The sequence below is a fragment of the Zonotrichia leucophrys genome, chromosome 3, assembly GCF_028769735.1.
Source record: "Zonotrichia leucophrys gambelii isolate GWCS_2022_RI chromosome 3, RI_Zleu_2.0, whole genome shotgun sequence".
NCBI classification, from domain to species: Eukaryota; Metazoa; Chordata; class Aves; order Passeriformes; family Passerellidae; genus Zonotrichia; species Zonotrichia leucophrys.
In genome coordinates this window covers 27,562,800-27,584,384 of record NC_088172.1, presented here as the reverse complement: position 1 = coordinate 27,584,384, position 21,585 = coordinate 27,562,800, and the positions used below count along the sequence as shown (strand labels likewise).

General features: G+C 38.2%; 1 protein-coding gene across 4 annotated transcripts in view; it reads right to left on the bottom strand.

Annotated features, from left to right (window-relative positions):
* Positions 1-21,585, bottom strand: part of ASAP2 (ArfGAP with SH3 domain, ankyrin repeat and PH domain 2) — an 85,385-nt gene that overhangs the window by 61,274 nt on the left and 2,526 nt on the right. For all 4 annotated transcript variants that reach the window (XM_064707688.1, XM_064707689.1, XM_064707691.1 and 1 more), the window contains exons 2-3: positions 5,152-5,224; positions 1,110-1,255 (exon numbers count right to left, since the gene is read on the bottom strand). In XM_064707688.1, the coding sequence (XP_064563758.1) occupies positions 1,110-1,255; positions 5,152-5,224 (219 nt within the window). The remainder of the gene's footprint in view (positions 1-1,109; positions 1,256-5,151; positions 5,225-21,585) is intronic.

Sequence of the window (21,585 nt, the reverse complement as noted above, 5' to 3'; positions counted from 1 at the left end):
AATCAGGATGCCTCTTCTGATACATCATCTCAGATAGTATTTGTACATCCAAAGGAGTTCAAATCAATATAACCAATATGCAATACATTTCATGGCAGATAAATACATTTGTGGCTGTATTCATCAATACTATGATTGGATAAAAAGACAGGACAGCATCAGGAGTGAATGGCACTGCCCTAAATCCTATCAGCTGGAAACATTCCCTAAAGAAGTGATTATGACCAGCTGGCTGCAAACTACAGACATTTGGTCTAGACTCACAAAAGCATTTGATGTGCCTTCATGCCATTGATTTCAGCAGACACAGACTTTTAAATGCTCCTGGGAATCTGGGTCATTTCCCCTTCCTAGCCCCTGGTATAAGAGTTCTGTGAATTCAAGTAAATTTGGTACTTAAGATATGGGATAGCTCTACCTCCTGGGATGTAATCAGAATCTGCCCTTTTTGCACCCTCTGATTAATGTGAAATTGAGGCTGAAAATTCACCATTTATAATGAAAAATCCTGTTCTTCCATTTGGCTCCATCCCATTTGGCTCACCAAAGAGGCTTTTAAGACTTACTGGCTTCAGCTGTAGGATTGGTCCCCAATGGATGCTACTGTTGTTTTAGCATTTTGCTTGATTTTGTTTCCCTGACTCATTTCCCTGAGAAGTAAAAATGCTCTCTTCCAGGGCCACTAAAATCTCCCTTTACAAATACAAATGGAAAGTGGGAAAAAGTAAAGTAAAACACCGTGATCACACAGTAAATCAAATTGAGTTTTGCTGGTTTCACATTTTAAAGCAAATTGAGATGTGTGTTTTATAATGCATGTTATAACTACTTTATTGTGGGAAGCTTTTAGATGTGAGAAGTGTTGGAAGAGGGGGGTTTGTTGTGTTTTTATGTTGTGGTGGTTTCTTTTCTGGTTTCTTTCGTTTGTGTTGAGTTTTGACTTCTGCAAAGGGAAAACCTAGGACATGAGATATTTTCATAAGCTGAAAATTTTGTAAGAACAGTGGTTGCTAAAACACAAATTGTCTTCAATACGAAGAGCTGTTATAATACCAAAATACAGCTTTTGGCTTTAAAATCCCAACATGTTTTTCTTAAGTAATTCTTACCAAATTTTTGAAGAGTGCAGTTAATTCCTTTGTAAACACAGAAAATTTTAAAAACGCTGTTCCCAAATCTGGGTCATCCCTGCAAACACAGTTGCCACCAAACTTCTCCAGTGCTTGTGTATACTGTTCTTCATTTTCCACATGAGCTTCAAAAAGAGCAAAACATGAAGATATCATCAGCAGATAAAAGGTTATTGAAATCACAATTTATGGGGTTTTTTTAAAAAAAAAGCTTTCCAGAGTTATTGCTAAAAATGTTTACTTGATACAAAAACCAGCCATTATTCACACTTTAACACTGATATGCCAGAAGTATAACATATCTCACTAATTCCAGTTTGCATGTACCTATCCACATGTACAAATGACAATGTGCCAAGACAAGACAAACATCTGACACCCTAGAATGACCCATATTTCTGCACTATAGCACAGACCTCATAACAACTCCCAACTCCTATAATGAACTTTCAGATTTTAGTCTTTTATTAACACTTTCTTATTTTAATTGTGTGCTATTATGCTTTACTGTGTGCAGAAAAAGAAGCAGAGGAGCTAAAGTGTGCTGGCAGAGTCTTGGATCTCTACAACAGAAGGCAGTAGATCAAATATCCTTGGGTCATATATCCTAGGAAAAAGGACTATAAAGCATGTTACAGATGAGGACAAAACAATATCTATGTTAGTTCTCCAATTCAGGGCAGCAGTGGGGATTTGAAACAAAGCCTAGAAATCTGCATTTACCACAGGCCAGTTCAGTTCTGAAAGCAGTTCTGCTTCATGACAACCAGACTTCTTTCTGAGACAACAAAACCAGAAGCTCTGCCCTAGAAATTATCCAGTGGTCCTGGGCTACACCAGGACAATTCATGCAGCACACATCTAACATCAATGTTCAGAAAGCTTTGAGCTGCACAGGTTGGGGGGTTATTCAGCCCAGGGCATGAGAGGAAATCTAGGCATAAAATAATTTCTAATATAAAGGAAATCTGAGAGTCTTAACTACTCTGCCCAAGTGATTTACTCCTAGGTCACCAGGTTACTTGCCTATATAGAGAGGCATAAAAAGTCCCTTTGTCAAAAGTCAACTTGACCCATGGAATAAAACAGAAACAAGTTTTTCTGAACTCAAATTTAGTGACCATGTCATGCTTGAGCATGTGGACAAAGCACACCAAGTTGCCACCTGAGAAAGCTAACATTGCCTATTTCTTATTCTAGCTGTAGACATTTTCTAAAGCTTCAAAGCAAGTCAGGGAAAAGAAAAACCTCCCCACCCTAGAAAACAATTATGCATTAATAAGGACAAAGACTGTCTTGGTCATTACATGAGACTAGCATAAACCCTGAAGATTATTTAGAGAGGATTAATCTGTTTAAACAAGCAATGATTCAGTTTCATTTCAAGCCCATTTTTACGCATAAACATGTTTAATATCCAAAGTATTTTTGATACAATGTCCTTTCCCAAATTTCAGTGAATTGGTTATATAACCTCTTCAATTATCATGCTCCAGACTAAAAACAAACCTCTGTTCATGCATCCTGTCTGGAATGCCATTCAAGGTATTTGTTTCTCAAGCAGCTACAAATTTTCTCTAATTTCCAGTATATGAAACTAAAACCCTGTGCAGTAGTGGTATAACACTATGGAATTAAAGACAGACATCATGTACATGCAGAATGGGAATTACACAAACAGCATTCATTCTGCAAGTTTTTAACTTGAGCACTTAAATTTGCAGCCTGTTACAGATAGTTTGCAGATAGCTATTAAATTTTAAAACTGAGGGCTAGCACTGAAAGTTACTTATTTTCCTCAGCATCAACAGCAAGGGCTGAGCACTTGGCAAAATTTTTGCTGCAGGATAAAGTAAGGATGTTCAACTAATTCTATTGTGTGACATATATACACCTGAACAAGCTTTCAGAGAACTGGCACAGACAGCAAAAACGAGGATGTGGCAGGTCACAGCTCCTTTAGATCTCACATCTACCCAGTAAAGTGAATTATTTCCACACTGCTTTCTGCATTTTTGCTGCTTCCTGCACCCAGCTTAGTTTACATGAACCCAGGTGAGAGAAGAGCTCAGGCCACACTTCCTGCAGCAAAAAGAGAAAGCCCTGCATGAAAGCAAGGTGAAAAGGCTGCTACCATTAAGTGTTATGGTTAGATGTGCCATCAGTAGCTGAGCCATGCTGAATTTTTACCTAGGAAACAAGCATGGCACCCATTCCACATGGCATCCCCAGGAGGCTTCTATTCCCCAGCATCCTGGGGGCTGCTCTTCTGGATTCTGAGACATTGCCCAGAATGCTGATGGTAGTTTATTGCAGCAGTACTATTAACTGAGCTACTACCCCCAAAGTGCTTCTGAAGAACACAAAAATCTACTTTTCTGATGGAACCCTCCAAAACATTCTACCTGTCCTATGGTGTTTTCCTGACAAATTTTAAAAGTTTCTCTACAAACAAAAGGTAAGAAATCAAAAAAAGAAACTTGATCCAGTTTTGAGGGTTTAGAGGCTTTCTTTAAGTAAGAACCCAAGCTATGTACAAATTGAGAGTCACTATGTAATCCTTAATAACGGTTTCTAAACTCACATTAAAAAAGAAAGACAAAACATTATTTTCTTATAACATTATTAACTATTTAGGGAACCTACAGTAAAAATCCAGTCACTTTTCTGAGTGTAGGACCATGGGGTTTGTTCTGTTAAAAGAAACCCCAAGGGCTGACAAGTGGCTTGGTTAGTGATGTTTCTGCCGGTGGAAGACAAAAGCTCTAAACCTTTCTTGCCAAGACTGGGTGGGAAACACAAATTTAAAACATGGGCAAGGTACTGATTTTATGCAAAGACTAGTGATTTGCTACAATGTTCTAACAGGTACTCTGATTGTGAGGCATAGCCTAGCACTCTAGAATAAAATGTTAAAAAAACTCAACAGCCAAAAAAACCCAGCCAAGCAAGAGAAAGAAGAAAGGATGCCAAATCAATGAAACAGCTCCTGATAAATCTTCAACTGAACCCTCCACAATCCAAAGATAACAGCTTTATTACATTGGACAAGGAACTTCCTTTCAATTACTGGAGATGAATTACACCACAACAGCAGTTCTTGTTCTAACCTTGTCTGAGCACCAACACGGCCACAAGTTCTGTCAGGTATTGGTGGCTTTCCAAGGTTGACAGGCCTATCTATTTTACATTTTTAATATAGGTTTTGTTAGCTCTAATTGCTATGAACAGCACACTGAGAACAAAAGCCAACCAAATGCCGTTTCTTATCCACAAAAACAAATGCTGTTTCTTATTCACAAAATGCTGCTGATCCATAAAAACAAAAGCTTCAGTTATTTTTTTCAAAGAAGATAAACATACACAATTCTAAGAGAATGGCATACATTTAAAAATGCATGCAGCAATAGCTCTTTATATATTATACAGCATTGTATGAAAAATATCTGATTTTTTACATGATGACAATAAAAAGTTGCAGCTCATCAGCTCCCTCTTGTCATGAAATTCTCAACATGCATAAGTGGAAACCACCAGGGAGACTGAGGTTTCACAAAGTAGAGCCAATGTAGCTCCTTATTGCTGCCAAAGAGTAATTCCACCCCCCACACCCTCCCCTCTTGATGATACATACACATGGCCCTACCACTTCAGGTGCTCATCTAATCCCAATTAAGTTGATCTCACTGCATATGCAGCTTTATACCAGCTTAAAAACTCATCCAGGGATCTGCAGAGCAGCAGGCGTGACAGAAGGAGCAGGGAGCCCACACCCAGAGGAAAGAGGAGAGCACAGCTTCACCACGTGGTACCAGTAGGGCAGCAGGAGAGGTTTAGCTGCCCCACAACACCTCATCCTTACTGAGGTCATGATCAAACAGCTAGTTCAAGACTGCCATTTCAAATGCACATATTTCTCTTCCCAGAGTTACCCCTACAACTCTTTCTGATTCAGTACGGCATCTGACTGTTTAAATCTTCAAATTTCACCAACATAAACTAATAGGAATTATGTACTTACCCAGACCAGATAAGTTTATGGCTTTGACAGATTTCTTCATTTTATAGAGAACAGTTCGGTCAACATCCAGAGCCTAAAAAAAGAGAAAAACATAATAGTGGATTGTCCTTTGGCAAACTCCTGCCCTGGAAACCTGCTGTACTTACAACTATTACATAGTTACCTTCATTTCCATAATTAATAAATTACTTGCTATTTGCTTCCACCCCCACCCATACAACCTATTCTGTCCCCTTGCCTGAAAAAACACTTCCTCCATCTTTGGCTGGGGACCAGCATCATCTAAACTCTGCAGGAAACAATTTACACAGTATCATCTTTCCATGCTAAATTATTAAAGAAGCTTAAAACAGTTTTCACCTATTGTATATTCTGATGTTGCTGAAGAAATGAGTTATATCACTTCCTTAGGCAGAATATTGAAAATGGAATTTAATTTCAGTTTTCCTGGATAATTCAGTTAATTGCTTTCTCAACTATATGAACTTTCTAACTGCTATGCTGAGCAAAATAAATTGCATATCTCTCAAATATCTTTCACACAGTTTAACACTAGGCTAAGCTTTCTCCAACACTATATAAAATTCAAGTTTAAATCTTGCCCAGAATGCTCAAACACTTATAATCAATTTGTTTCAAAGAAAGAAGTAAAAGCAGGTAATCATTTTGCTTACTGAAGTGAAATATGAGCAGACTCAAAAATGTAGAATTGTTCCAGAAGGGAGAAGCAGAACTACAGTTACGCAAATTAATTTTTTAAAAAAGTTGTGAAACTTGAAGATAATATATGTTCCAGACATGGGGTATCTCTAGACCCCACTGAAAAACAATACTGAACACTACAAATTGTATTATTCCAAGAGCTGTTTGGCATGATACATGATAGAGCAAAGAAAACCCACTAAATTAATTCCAGTTTTCACTCAAAACATTTCAATGAATTGCAGCAGCTGCACATCTGACCTACCATTGTTTTATGCAGAAAAGTCAACCCTTAGGAGTCGTTCCAATTATTTTAACACAGTGAATGCACAAAGAAATATTAAGCCCCCTGATTCTGGGAGTATTCTTAAACTGAATCTATTTAGACCACAAATAGATGAACAAAATCATCACAGCATTCCGTGGAACACAAGCAATTCCACCCATGCCTTAACATTAATGTTCACAGCATCATGGTACTGCTTTATCCATTGGAGGCTTTACCTCCAGCATCTTCACAGTTCACATCTGAAACATGTCAGCAGGAGAAGTGCACAGGCCTTTTCACCTGGAATTCTGAAGTACAGAGGAAGGGGAAAATAAAATAATCTGAGCAAGCCCATAAAAGCCATGCCAGATCTGTTCAGCAATTTGAATTCCTCTTCAGCAATTTGAATTCCATCTAGTACAACAAGTTTGTATCTAGTGTGATCTCCAAGGGTAGATTAGTCATCTGTTTGGATGGGAGTACATGAAGTGAATTCCCTCATTGTATATTTGGTGATTTCTAAAAATAACCTCAGAAAAGCACCCTCCAATCAGCTGAATACAGAGAAATTATTGCACTGATGACTGCATCAAAGAGCTGTCACCCTCTTGGAGTACAAGTGAAAGGAATGTCTCCAACTTAAAGGAATATGAGCAACAGTCCAAAGAGAAGGCTGACAGCCAGAGACTTAAAACTTACATAATCAATTTTCAGCCATGTCTTAGATTTGTGTGTACAGCTGAGAAAATTTAAATCTCTGCACCTTAGTTTGGGGGAGATAATTCTTAAGGAAGAGAAATGTCAGAAGGATACATGCATGGGATTAATTGTATTACTGTGGTCAGGGATCCAGACAGATCTATGGATTCATAAAATCCTCTGTCCCAAGACTGCCTCAGTGAGAAAGCACAAACTCCCAGCAAGGAAAAAAACCTCAAATCCACTTCCTTAACTAAAGTCATCATTTTAGTTTGAAATGTCTCTCAACCAACTTCCACTTTCACCAGGATCAGGCAGCAGAGGAACAAATCCACAAGGCACAGCACAAACAGAGTCCAACAGAAATGGCAGCTAATGTCCCTAATACACCAGTGACAACTCAAGCATCAACCCATTTCAGACAGCTGGTCCACATAAAAACTAAAAACAAAGGATAAGGGGGAAAATACCCCATGACAGTACCAAGGATAACATAACAAGCAAAACCTAAAACCTTAATGTGTTGAAACTGTACTTGTCAGGCTTTCTTGGGTCCTCTCTTCATTCCCTGCCTGTCTTTTCAGCTGTGTCAGTGCAAAGCTGTACCTGAACTTTAACAAACCACTAGTAGAAATTGGGGGGGAAGAAAATCAGTCTGAAAAGCTTTCCAAATGGGAAACAAAGGAAAACAAATATCTAGCCTTTTGAAGAGGGACCTGGATACATTTATTAAATACAATTACTATGTTTCCAACTGTAGCAATATAACTAAACTTGCTGCTCCCTTTCCTGGTGCAATCTTCTCATAGTGTGTGACATTTAAGAGCACCTATGTGCGCCTACAACGAATGGACAAAATACTGAAAAGCTTTGCATCTTTAATACTGTATTTCACTCTTCATTGCAGACCAAAAACTAGAGAGGAAGACTTTGCCTTTGTTTAATTGAACAGTATTGGTGTTTATTCACATCTAGTGTTTCAAAGCAGCAATTTCAGGATAAAACTGGAAAATGTCAGCTCCTTGTCTTTAGCGTTGTTCTTCATATTTCCTTGTTCTTTTCTTTGTCCACATCTTAGCACTGAGAAATCAGTTCAGTAGCTTCACTACAGTTCACATTTCTAAACTTCTGCTTGTTTCATAAATATACACATACTATACCAATGCACACACATGCACCAAAATGCACCCTAATTCAACTTCTTGGTGCAGTCCCAGTAGTTTCATGAGCAGGACATTTTTAAATGGCTTTGGATGTTCCATATACTAGCATTTCTTTTTATTCACTTAAAAATGCCCAGTAAACTCCTGAACAAGAAGAAAAGTGACCATGTATTTCACATGGTGGGATCAGTTTGTCCTCTCAGGCAATGCTTCTAGTTTTGCCTCAAAAACCTCTTTTGTAAGACTGGTAAGATTGCTTATTTTAGCATTTGTTTCAGCACAACTGAGACTATGAAGCCTATAAATAGTTTTCATAGCCCTGCTCAGCTTCTACTGATGAGCACTCAGACTGCTCTATTGTTAAAAACAGTAAATATAGCTTTGACTTAAGGGGGGTGGGAATTCTCTACAGTACATAAGAGAAGTCACACTATTGTGGAAGTGGTGTTATGCACGTGAACTGAAACACAAACTCGCAGTGACCTTCTTGTGTGTCCTTGTCTGTGCAAGCTTTTTTCCAAATACAGTATTTATGTCTTTTGTTCATTTACTTTCATGTGATTCTGATGGCAATCTGATGATACCATTTTTAAGGTAAATTACTTTTCAGTCAGAAGTATACTAGGGAGAGGAACAAGCATATCACAATCAAATGTAGATTTTCAAAGGAACACAGCACAGAGGACTCAAGCTACCAGGGATAAGTAGCAAAGCTTTTTTCCACATGTAGGAACAAGGTCCAGTTTCACTTGCCAAAGGCCAATTTCCATTTTCACCGCTTCAAAAGTTTTTACTTGGAACAGTAAAATGTGTCAACTAATTAGAACCAAATCCATCTTACCATGAAGAAATCAGTCTGAGATTACTGCAACATCATGAAATGTTATTCTACATTCTACTCTGTATGCTTCATTCTAATTAATAATAATAGTAGTAGTAGTAGTTCTGCTTAAGTCTGTTTCACATTGCCTAGAAAGATTTAAGCCTACCAGGATTTGCAATTTTCAAACATTTATTTGTGCTGCTTCCCCCCAAAAAAACCTTAGAAAATAAAAAGATTGGTATCAATCCCCAAATCTATATTGTCTAAATAGATCTGTGCAATATAGATGGCTGACATAAAAGATGAGTGTTTTATTTGCCTTTTCAGTGGAGAGAGAAGAAACAACTGTTCTATTATTAGCATATTTAACTGAGGGAGCAAAAAAGGCAGGAAGACAGAAACTCAGAAACTGAACATCCCAGAGATGATTTTGGCACCTTTTACAGAGCCAAAGGGTACGGGGAAAACCAGGGCAGGAGCAGCATAAGTGGAGAGTCCCCACGCTCTAGTGGTTCATTAAACATCTTTTGTGCCAAACTTCCAGCAGAAGTCTGGCTCTTTATCTTATGCAAGTGTCCTCACACCAGTGTCTTTTTCTTTGTGACCCAGAAAATAATTAATTATTTGTGAAGGAATAGAAAAACAGCCATACTGGATCAGATCAGCACTGCATTTAACCTGATATCCTCTAGCAGGAGCAGCCAACAGCAGATGTTCGGGGCAGCAAGCAAGGAAAAGCACGTACACATCCTTCCCCAGGATAATCTCCCAGTTTCCAGTAATGAGTTTAAAAACAAAAGACTGATATACTCTCAGCCATAAACCCTACATAGCCCAACAGGCTATTCTCAAGAGAAACAAGAAGCCAAATTTTCTCATTCCAGGCAAGGGAAAGGAAAAAACTAAACCATGGGAAATAGGGACGGAGGAAGAGGAAGGAGTCAGCCATCACCTTTACTTTATTTTGCATTTAAAACAGTTCAAAATCTCTAACACATTCTTTCCTATTTAGCCACAGCAGTTTCCTTTTGGAAAGTGTAAAAGTAACTATTTCACATTTTCAGCTATTTGGATGGGGTTTTGCTGAAAGTAGAGCTGGATTACCATTTCATAAAATAAAGAGTCCATTGGAACAACAACAACAAATGCTTGGAACAACAAATGCTAAAGCAGTAACAAAATTTTGGGAAATAAATCTTGTGTCATTAGAAAAATTATCCTGGAGTCAGGAACCTACATGCTCTCTATACTGAGCATCTAACTGACAAATATACAAAAAAAATATCAACACACTGATTTTTGATTTATTATACACAGTTATCTTAACACTAGTTCTTTCAAACAAAATCAGATCTCACTCTTAATTTTAGCAATTTACTTTAAAACATTAGTCTACTTAACAGTCATAAATCCTGCACTTCATCCATTCCAGTATTTCAGAATAAGTAATAATGCCAGAGGCTGCTGCAGAGGCTGAACACATACAGCAACATCCTTCCCAAAAACAAAAGGGCACAGGAAGAAACTTGGTCAGTTGAGGAAAAGAGAGGCAATCAGGTAGTTATTGCAGAGACAGAGGAACAAGACAGGGTTCTCGTGCCTCACTGGACTGCTCTTGTTTAAGAATTAACAACAGCAAATTTTTTATACTTGTATCCAGGAACCACAATAGTTTGGCTTTTCTCCTCTATCTTTACAGGCAATCTGATATTTGCTGTAATTAATCCTTGCTGACTCAAAAGATCAGAGATATCCACAGACATTCTGTCTCAGCTTGTTGTTTTTTCTACTAGAAATTAACTGTCAACACCAATGGCTTCAATCCACTTCTCTGTTACAGAGGGTGGTAAAAAACTTCCTAAATCATGTTATCCCTCTCCAGAATCCTCTTTCCATTCTCCTACTCTTATGTCTTTCCTCCTTCAATGTATTAGTTTCTTTTCTAAACCCTCCTCAGTTTCCTTCCACTGATCACCTTGCACATTCACAGAAGGACTGATAAAAAGGGTGGAAAAAAACCCTCACAGGCATAATCTGGGGCAAGGCATTGTAGCTTCTGAATGGATCCTAGAACAACAGTAATTTAAAAACACTTGAATTTGGGGCAATTACTTTACTTGGAGCAGTAGCTATGTGAAAAACTGCAGCAGCTATGACAGTTAATTTGTATAAATGAGCTCTTTGCTGCGAGACCTGTCAGCTAAAGAGACTGAAGGTTCAGAGACAAACCTGCAAAAAAACAAGGACAGAGTTTATGGCAGAATCATCTCTGAAAGGCCCCTTTCCACAAAAGCATTATTTCTCCAGCATCTGGGTTCATGGTTCTTGAGGGCCCAATGCCAAGGCAATCTGTTTAAACAAGCACTGGTGTATTTGGCAGAAGAATGTAGTAAACTCTTGAGCTAAGGACATGCACGGTGGAAAAAAGTAACACTAATGTGCTTTGGGAAATGAATACGTGAAAGTGCAAGGTAATTCTGCTGCAAAGGTAAACAATGACAGAATTTGGCACTGCTCTATGCTGTGTATAAAACCAGACCTGAACATGATGACTTTGTACAGTGCATTTATTAATACAAAGAAGGGATGCCTAAAAACCAGAATTCTCTAACAGACTACTTCTGTCAGAAGAGAAATCCTAAATCAGAAGTTCAGGGATACAAAATGTTACATCAATAATACAAGTCACTAAATGAGACTGTTTCACACTAACAGGTGTTGTATCTGTGTATTGATTTCCACAGGCTTCCCTCACTACAAAAAGTTAGAAATGCAACAGATACTCAACTAGGAAACAGACATCAAGCATTTTTGTGAAATAAAATCTCATGCTTAGAGAAAGAATGGCAGCTGCTTATGCCAACTATTTCTCCATAACACATCCATCTCCTGCATTAACCAATTTTTACACAGAGAAATATACTTTCCTTCCCCAACACTGCAGCTATCTGCTTTCAAAGACAAGATGACTGGACTTTAAATACAGATCTCCTAAGCAATGTAATAGATGATGCACTTAACCTTCACAGTTGCTCATTTATAAACAGAGGGGATGTAAAATAAACTCCCTTATTTAATATTTAATTGTTGTTTATTTTTTCAGTTGCAGTAGCCAATTCTTGATATCCATCTCCATTTATTTAATATTACATGCTTCAACATCCTAAGATATATCACCATGTAAAATAAAGTAACATAAGCAACAGGATTAAAGTTCCAATGATGATTGTCTTAAATGGACCACTAAGACTTACCAACCCTTTACCCATGCCAAAATTCTCTGGTCCTCACCCTGCAAGATTCTTTTTTCTAGCTTCATATTTTTGCATTTCTGTCTGCTGTCAGCAGTTCATGGTTGGAGTCCAGCTGTTGGAAGAGGCTGATCCTCACACTGTATCATTCAACAGCATCATGATGAGCTGGCTGATGGGATTTCCCTTTTGCAGATCTTTTAATTCAGGAACTCTTTTCCCTGGTATTAAATCTTTTTAGACATCATCAGAGGCAACAAGAATTAATCTTTGCAGAACATAATGCCATTTTATTCTGCATGTGATAAGCCTTCTGAAAAGAGAATTTTTAGTTATTTATGTGAGCAATTAACAAATCAAAACACTTTCCAGATACTCAAAAGTTCCCATATTAGTGGTCTAATTTGGTATTTGTAGTCTTCCAAACCTCTACTTGAACCAGGCAGACACTCCTGTTACAATCCCCATAAAACAATGAAAAAGGAAAGAGTTACGTTTGCCCCTATGTACGATGTGCTTTATGCTAAAAATGAGAACGTTTGCAATGTGTACACAGATCAGCTGGATGCCATAAACTGATCTATCCCTCCACATCCAACACTCCTTTGACTTTTTCTTCTTTAGGTATCCAATAATTCTAGGGACAAGCAACTAGCCTAGAAAAGAGAAGAGTCTACAGCAACACAGCAAAACTGAACTTCAGTCTTACCAGGCCCCTGAGAGCTTCTTAACAGACATAAATAATAAATTGATGTCACAAACATCTCTGGCAGACACATACAAGGTGTCCACTCTGAAAGGGAACAGAAGGCACACAAACTCTATCTAGCTTATGATACACCTGAAACTCTGAGGGTGCCATATTCCCACAGCAAAGAATGGCAGGGGTGTCTAGAGGGGACTTCAGGAGAGCAAGACAAATCACCTCAAATGAACTAACTATTCCTAGGGACATACAGAACCAGCTGTCAAGATGAGGTTCATCAGAGGTAAACCAGCACATTGGACATCATCTCTCTATTATCAGGGTAGAAATTTATTAACAGCATCTACCTATAATACTAATGCTATATTTTCATTATACATAAACAGTGTCAAATGATATAATTTATTTTCTCTTGAATAATTATAAAATTATTTCTGTTCTATAGTGGCTTTCAGACTTCAGCCTGTGATTTGCTGAAATCAATTTCCAACTTCTCTGTAATTCACTACAGCTTTGAAAATCTCTGCATTGTCTCAGTATCAATACACTTAAATGAAAGAATGCATCTGAACTGCCATTCATTTCAGGTGCTCAACACAGAGATCACAGGACACTATTACAATCCTGAGAGCAATGATCTTAAATTCTACTGGAATTTCAGCAGCTTTAAGTATAACTAAAATTAACAGTTCAGACATTCATGTCACTAGAGACAGCTGCCTCAAAGTGTAAGTGAATCTTAAGTGATGCAATTATTAGTGCACCAAACAGTAGAGAAACAATACTCATTTACATAACATTGATGCAAAAATAAAAGCTTTATCCCTAGGGTGGACTTTGCCAAAATAATGAGAGAGTTCATGTCATGGAAGGTATCTCTAGAATGGAACAGACGGTACTTCCCTGTATCATTAATTTAGATTAGGAAGGTAAATTCATACAAAACTGTTACCTAAGACAAAACACTACCTAAGAAAAAGAATTTCTGCATTTCAGTAATTTAGATCAGAGAAGCATGTCCAGGCCTATCAGAACCTCTGTTGTTCTGAAATGAAATAGAAAAGAGCTACTGAATCAACTGATTGAAGCAAAAGAGACAAATGCCTGAACCTATATGTAAGCAAGCACGGTGTGTCCTTGCATCAGTGCCACATCCATATGGCCTGGGGCACAGGGAAGGCAGAGGCAAACATGACTCCATCCCTAAAACAGACTGGGCTGGAAATACTGATATGAAAAGCTTATCATCTATATCCAGACCATATAAGCAACAGAAGAGAGTGAACTAAGCAGAAGAATGAATGAAACCAAACAAAAAGCAGCTTAGGAAAGATTTACTACTTTGTTGCTTCTTCAATGCTATTCTCATCAGCACAATCAGCATCCAGTCTACATGGAGCTCAGAGTGTAGGAGGACACTGCTGGCATTTTTTCCATTGTTGTGTAACATACACCTACAATGCTGGAAAATAAACAAATAATTAAAAACATGTGCTTTGCAAAACTCCATACTGCATGTTTTGCATGTGACTACAGAGCAGGGGCTCTGTGATTGCAAATGCTAGGGAAATTTCTACTCCTATTGCAATAGCCAAACACTAATCCTGGTTGATTGAAGGGGCTTAAAATGATTACTTCATGCATTTGTTTCTGAGTTGACTTCCCTAGAATACAGCCTAAAATTCCTTGAAATTGCATATTCTAGGAAAGAAATCTTTCATTAACAATGAAGAGAAATCATAAAATATGAGAAAATAATCTGTAAGAACATCCACATCCCTTCACTACCATTTTTCCCTTCCTATGTGCTTTTTAAATGTAGCACAAAGCTTTCAGCAATGTGGAAGTAGTTTGTTCAGCTCTAATCACTTCAGCTGTTTTGATGTATCTACACACATACTTAGCATAATGCCTAGACAGAATTATAGATTTCAGCCTAGAACTACATTGATAATCTGATCTTTAATCAGGGCTAGCTGAGGGGTCCACAAACAGCAGATGGTTCTGAACACCACACTGCTCCAAGACAACAAGGAGCAGAGTTTCAACCTTCTCTCTCAGTTCTCTATTTCTTCTTGGTTTAGCATGTCAGATGCTAGAATTTATACTATTGCTTCTTTCATGTTAACTTTTACAGCCACCTCTTAAAGAATATACTCCAAAGAAATACACTGCACTGCACAGTATGTCACTTACATAGTAAATATTTTTGTGAAGCAGAGTTCACATACACAAAGAAGCACATTTTTCAAATTCTGTCCAACACCTACTCAGTTGAAAACAAAGCCTACTACTTGAGATGAAAAGTAGTGAATCACACCACCCAAGCTAATTTCCTGCAAAGCCTCATTGCTCATAAGAAAAAGCCTATTCAGTTACAATGCTGTATCTCAGTTCCTCCATCAATAAATCCTCCCCTGTAAGGTAAATTATTTTCTCTTTCCAAATAAAATTGAGATATTTATAATATCTCATAAAGTCTGCATAATTCTTAATTACATCCCATTGTTCTGAGGAACTTACAGAACTCTTCTTCCATTCCTAAACTACACAGTAGAATATAGCTAAGAGATCACCATTATTCCCTGTCCTCCACCACTACCCCTTCCCTATATTCCTGCCTGCTTCCCTGCTACACTGACCCTTTTCACATTAGCCCTGCCCCCACCTCCTAGGGCCTGTGTTTTCATCCTACTTCCTGTGTGAACACTGCCACACTCCCTCTTCCTCTGCAGTTCCCGTCAATTCCAATTTCTCTGAATTTCCTCAGACTTCTTATGCACTTCCTTATCCCCTCCTTAATGCTTCTCCCCAAGTGGCAATTCCTGACCCTTCAATTCCTCATAAGCCATGGCAGTACTTCTGCTTCTGAATAACTCTCTCAATCTCTCAATTAGTTTTTAATTCCAATTTCCTTTTCTTGTTCTTCACATTTGACTGGTGTCCATTTTACCTCTCAAACATTTCAGGTGCCCATTACTTTGTGAGTCTTCCCTTTCTTGCGTTACCATTTTTTTGTTGCTTCCCAGCCAAATTTCCTTGACCACTTAATCCCCAGATTGATGTCAACTTCAGAAAAGAAATCTAGATTTAGTCAAAACAAAAGAAACTTGTGGTCACCTTAATCACAGAAAATCTCATCTCTAATACTAAAACTCTTTGAGCTGATGCCTCTGTCCTCACTAAGAGCAGCTACACAAACAGTCAGCATTTTGCATGCAGAACAGTTTAAGCTTCGTGCTAACAAACGTGAGACTGTGGGGAAGAGGCTACCAAAAAAAAGAGAAGTCCTGCCCTTAATTTGCAAAAAAGTTAATAGCACAAACTTCAAACTTCTGCTTGTCCCATAACTAGAACTACATTTTCCAGCTGGGTTAAAGAAAAAAAAAATTGTCTCAGTTAAAATGGACCAAAGGAGAGATTTTAATGCTATATGAAACCTGGGTATAACCACTTTGTACAGCTTTACAAGAAAGATCCTCAGTAATTCTGATTTCCCATTAGCAGCTTCCAGCACTGCTAAAAGGGTAAATAAGGAGACACACAATTTCTCCTATTGGGAACCACTTGCACATTTGACTATGCTACAAACGTGAAAGCACCATCCCATTGAATAGCAGTGGTAATTGCTGTAAATGCATGTTTAGAATGTTTTTCAAGCATTTCTGGAAGCAGGAGGGGAACCAGTACTTGTGTGCCACTCGTCCAGGAACACTTCCAATCTTTGAGTAAGAACACCTCTCCTCAATGTAACAGTCATGATCTGCATTTCTGCATTCATTGCGATTTTTTTTTAATTGTAAATATTTCTCCTCTTCTTTCCATCCCTGCCTTTATAACCCTCTGTGCTACATCAGATATCAAGCTAGTCTTCAGAGGATTTGTCAGAAATATTTGCTAGTTACCATCTTAGTTCTTTCAGGATCCTGGGAAATAAGTCAACCAGCTCCAACAAACTGAGTGCATTAAGCTCACAATTTTGTTTATTGCCTTGCTTACTTGCACCTCTATTCCTGCCATCCATTCTACCTTCTCCTAGACTTTGAGCTCAAAAATTGCAGCATAGCACTTGTTTAGATTTGGCAATACCTACATTATCTTTAATACTACTACATTCTAACTGCATATTATGTCTTCTTTTTCTCCTTGCAATTCCATGTGCTTAAAAGTATTTTTGTTTTCTTTACTGCCTCCTGTCACTCCTAAAGAAACTTGACTTTTGCAAATTTGTCTTATATCTTTACACATATTCTTTAAAACAAAACCTTTCTCTGAATGTCTGGCTTTTTCTTCACATGTCTGACAGGCTTAGATAAATTGTGACATTCTTCCTGGGGTGTTCTAAGTCTGTAGATTTTCCCAAAATTTTCCTCTTTCCAGGAATATTTAATGAACATTTTTCGGGCTTTAGTACATGCGCTCTTTAGTTCTATCAACCTCACCAGCTCTCAGTTGAATGATTTTTTCCCTATGTGTGTGTGTGTGCTTTGCTTTTAATTTTTGTTTTGCTTTTAGTACATAATGAATTCAGCCCCTACTATTCAATAAACACTTCACTTGTTTCCACACTTGATTCCTTCCTTTAAAGCAGCAACTCTCACATTAGCCCATCCAGCATCTGTTTCCTTATATAAAAGTCAACATCTTGGCTTGCCACGACAGGTGCCTGACTATAACATGACTTCTTCCCTCTCCAGCAACTTCACAAAGAAAATAAGATTTATTTGGAGACAGCAAGGGCTGAGAACAAGTGAAGGCTCTTGCCATCAGCCCACCCATGAGAGTCATTTCACCTTAGCATGAAGCCCACCTGAGGTGCAGCCATTGCTGCAGTACCTTGGACAGGGCTGGGCCAAGGCAGGGACCTCCACAGAGACGGCACAAAGCACCAATAAGTGCTGTAGCAAAGGAGCTTCAAGGCATTAAGAAAGATAAGGAGACTGCAAACACTTTGAAAGCATAGGGAAGCTTGATACCCAAGACAAGAGAGGGAAGAGCCAGCCTAAACAAGGGCAGACCTAACTTTGATGGAGCTTTAAAGGTTGTTTCTGGAAACTGGAGCAAACAGATCATCTGGGCTGTCTAGAGTGAGGCTCAGAAGGGGCAGTGCTGGAGTTTATGCAGGGAATGGCTGGATGTAATGCATGCACGTACTCACACACATGGAAGGTGAAAATTATAAAACAATCACAGATTTAGGAGCTGAACTAAGTGTTTAATAACCACTATTCCAACACATAGGAATAAAAAGAAAGCACTTCACAGTGGTTCAGCTACTAACACACTACACTAGTCAGGTACACCAAGTTTTCTTGCATTTCTGCATCTGTATTCATCAGCCAGATCCACTTGACATGTGGACTGTAAGAACTCTGGAGCAGGGATTAGGCTTTTGTCCTGTGACTTTCCCATGCCTTCCAGAATAAAGGCTTCACCTTTATTCACCTTTACCTAAAACTGCTGCATATTATGGTAAACAGAGAACAACATGAAGAGGAAGTGAAGGTGGCTTAAACCTAAGCAGAAGTAGCCACTTTCTACATTACCATCTTCTAGCATCAGCATGAAGTACACTAGATTCAAATAAGATGGTTCTGAAAAAGACACCAACATTATGGAAAACTCAAAACACAAACCCCCCAATTAGTAAAATACTTCAGAAAGATACATATCTTTCTTTCTAAATCTGTATTTTTTCATTCATGTTCCTAGGAGGAATGGGAGCATTTGGTGATGTGAAGCAGATTCATCACCAAATGCACTAAGGTACGGTGCACAAAAATCTTTTTTGTGGTTTGACATTGTTTTAACTGACTGCATGTTGATGTTAAAAGTTTAAAGTTGAAACTGGCTACCTGAAAATATGCACAAAGCTCCAGCTGAAGCCGTATAGTTTAGCTCCTGTATTTCTGCAATTTTTGTTCTCTATATTCCTCTCAAAAAGAAAACAATTCCCACACTCCTTTTGAAATCATCATGCCTTTTGTGTTATAATGACTTTTCCAGAAACCTCTGGATGCTGATGACAGAGAATCATGATTCCAGAAAGGAACACAAAAAACATTTTAAACAACATGTATTTGTGGAAATGTATTTAGTAATGATGCAAGAAAAGTGTGTAAATATGTTCTACTAAAGAGCATGCTGTTTCTACTAAAAAGCAAATCTGTTCTACTAAAGGGCATAAAGATGTATTTTATTAAAAAGAAATATACAAGAAATCACAGCAAATTTCTCAAAATGAACTACAATATATGACACTTCCTACTGCTTCTCAAACTATACAGAATCACTCTCTTCATGTAACTTTGAAATGCAAGGCACAATCATCAACTACAGGAAAACAGAATCCAGGCCTATAAATGTAGCAAGCAAAAAGCAAATATACAGATGCACCCATGTATCCAGACTCACACTCTCCCACCCTACCAAGCTTTATTACATCTCCCCCTTGTTAGCTTTGCAGAACCAAAATGCAGAAGAGCATGCTACAGAATTGTACCATACAAGAGGGAATCAAATTCAATAAACATTGATCCCTTACACCAAGCCAAGCTGAAAACTGTGGATTGCCTTAGGTGGCAAGAAGATGTTGCCATTTCTGATAGAAAATTGCATTATAAATGACAGTGAGGGAAAAAAGCTTTTGATACAGAAATGACATGCCACATTTGTGGGAGTGGTAATTGAAAAAAAAATCTTTGGAAGTGTAAAATAACAGAATTATTGAGGTATAATCATCATGGAAGGGGACCTACAAAACAAAGGCAAGTAGAGACCTGAAATTACAAGTTACGTCTTTAACATTAATTCCTCAGCTTTTACAAAAATTCCTTGAGAGTGGTTTGTAAATAGACTGCAAACAATTAAAATCTATTTCTATCCAGAGAACTAAAACCACCTTTGGTACCACTATACTGTTTCTTTTGGTTGTACACTTTTCATATTGCCCCCACGTTTGTCCTCTCTACTTTTTAGGACACCTTTACTCCAGTGGCAAGGGCCACTGCGATGTGGATTGTTCCAGTAACCTATTAAACTCCTCTCAGCATTTCCATTCTCCTCCCTTCATAGGGAAATCTGTGCATGCAGTGAAGTTAAGTAGGTGAGTAAATTTTGTACTAATTTGTACTAAATACCTCAATCCTGACGTAGATGGAAATGTCCTCAGCACGGGGACTGTCTGCTCTCTCTGCTTACATATTAGTCTGCAAAACTGCTCCCTACCCTAATTACTTGCTCCAGCACTGGATCCCAATTAACAGTCAGAACAGAAATATGGGCTTCACTTCCACTCTTTACTGTAAAACTTAACTCATGCTTAAAAAAAAAAAAAAAGTGGCACAATTAGATTCTAGTCATTCAATTACTCTTTAAACTAAAGTCCAAAAATCTTTAAAATGATCACAGTTATTAGAACCCCTTTGCAGGTTTCATCACAATTTAGTTTAAGAATAGTCACCATAAAGTTTTAGATCCTGTGACCTTTAGTAGAAACAGACAATTAAAAAGACTGCAGTCCTCAGACCAGTTTACTGATTTCAAGCAACCCCTCCCCCAAGTCATGTGACCATGTCCTGCACTCTATCAATTAAAACTTATTTAATCTTAGTCACTATCACACTGCTAAAGATTAAACAGTAACCTGTAACGGCCTGTGACATACTGCTCACTAATAATTTTGTTTCAGAAGACGCTAAATATTCCCAACGTTTTGCTAAGCAACATCCTAATCTGAGAACAATGAAGGAATTACATGATTCCTTTTCCTTTGAAATCACTTTGTGTTCCACAAGCACGCCTTCCCTAATCCCTTTTCCACTACTGAGAGCAAATAAACAGATTCAGCAAAGAATCAGATGCTCTTTCTGCAAGTGTTTGAAGAGGCACCAGCTCCCAAACTGCAATGCAGGTGTTTCTGGTGATCTCAAAAGCCACAATCCATGGTCTGTAATCAGGGTATGTAATCACAGAAAACAGTAAAACTGAAAGTATTTTCAACTAAGAATCAACCATATTGTGAAACTGACAGAGGTCACTCAATCCAAGCTCAGATTTAAGGTAATACCGCTACCCACAAAGATACACAGATAAATTATACACTCTTAATTGTCCAACATCTTATTGAATTCCTCACTTAGTGAGGTTCTTCCACACCACCATGGAAAACTTCATTAACTGAACTTTTAAGACACTATTAGATACCTACTAATTAACAAAGACAGAATTACAAAACTAGTAGCCAGCAATGTTAAGTACAAAAGACATCCTAATGGGATGTGAAAACACATCTGTGTTTGTGGGCAGCTGAGCTCAGGCTAACAAGTCACAGCAGCCTCCCCCTCCTGTGCTTCTGCCCGGCCTCCCCTGCTCCCAAGGGAGCGCCAGACTTGGGAGCCAGAGCTGCCTCCATGCAGGCAGGTGAATGCTCCATTCCACAACCATATTTTCTGGGAGTAGCAGTAAAGAGACATCTCTAAGTATCAGTATTAACCACTTCATTTGTTAATTTAATAAGTGTATACAATATCCTGGGAAGCAAAAACGTGTCTTCACTTAATAAACCAGCTCTTACAGTCGCTTGTTCAAAGCAGGGCATACACAAAGTCAGCAGTCAGCCAGTTTCACCTTACCTATTAACTGCTTTAAAGTAACTCATTCCCTCAATCATGCACAGCCAGACTTCCTAGTTCCCAGAACTGCACTGCCTGCTGCAAGAGAGCAGTGTGCTCTGCAAATCAATGCTTCACACCACCAGTGCCACTGGAAATGCACAGGTTCTTTGTATTCCCTGAACATTTGTAGTTGCATTCTTTAATAAG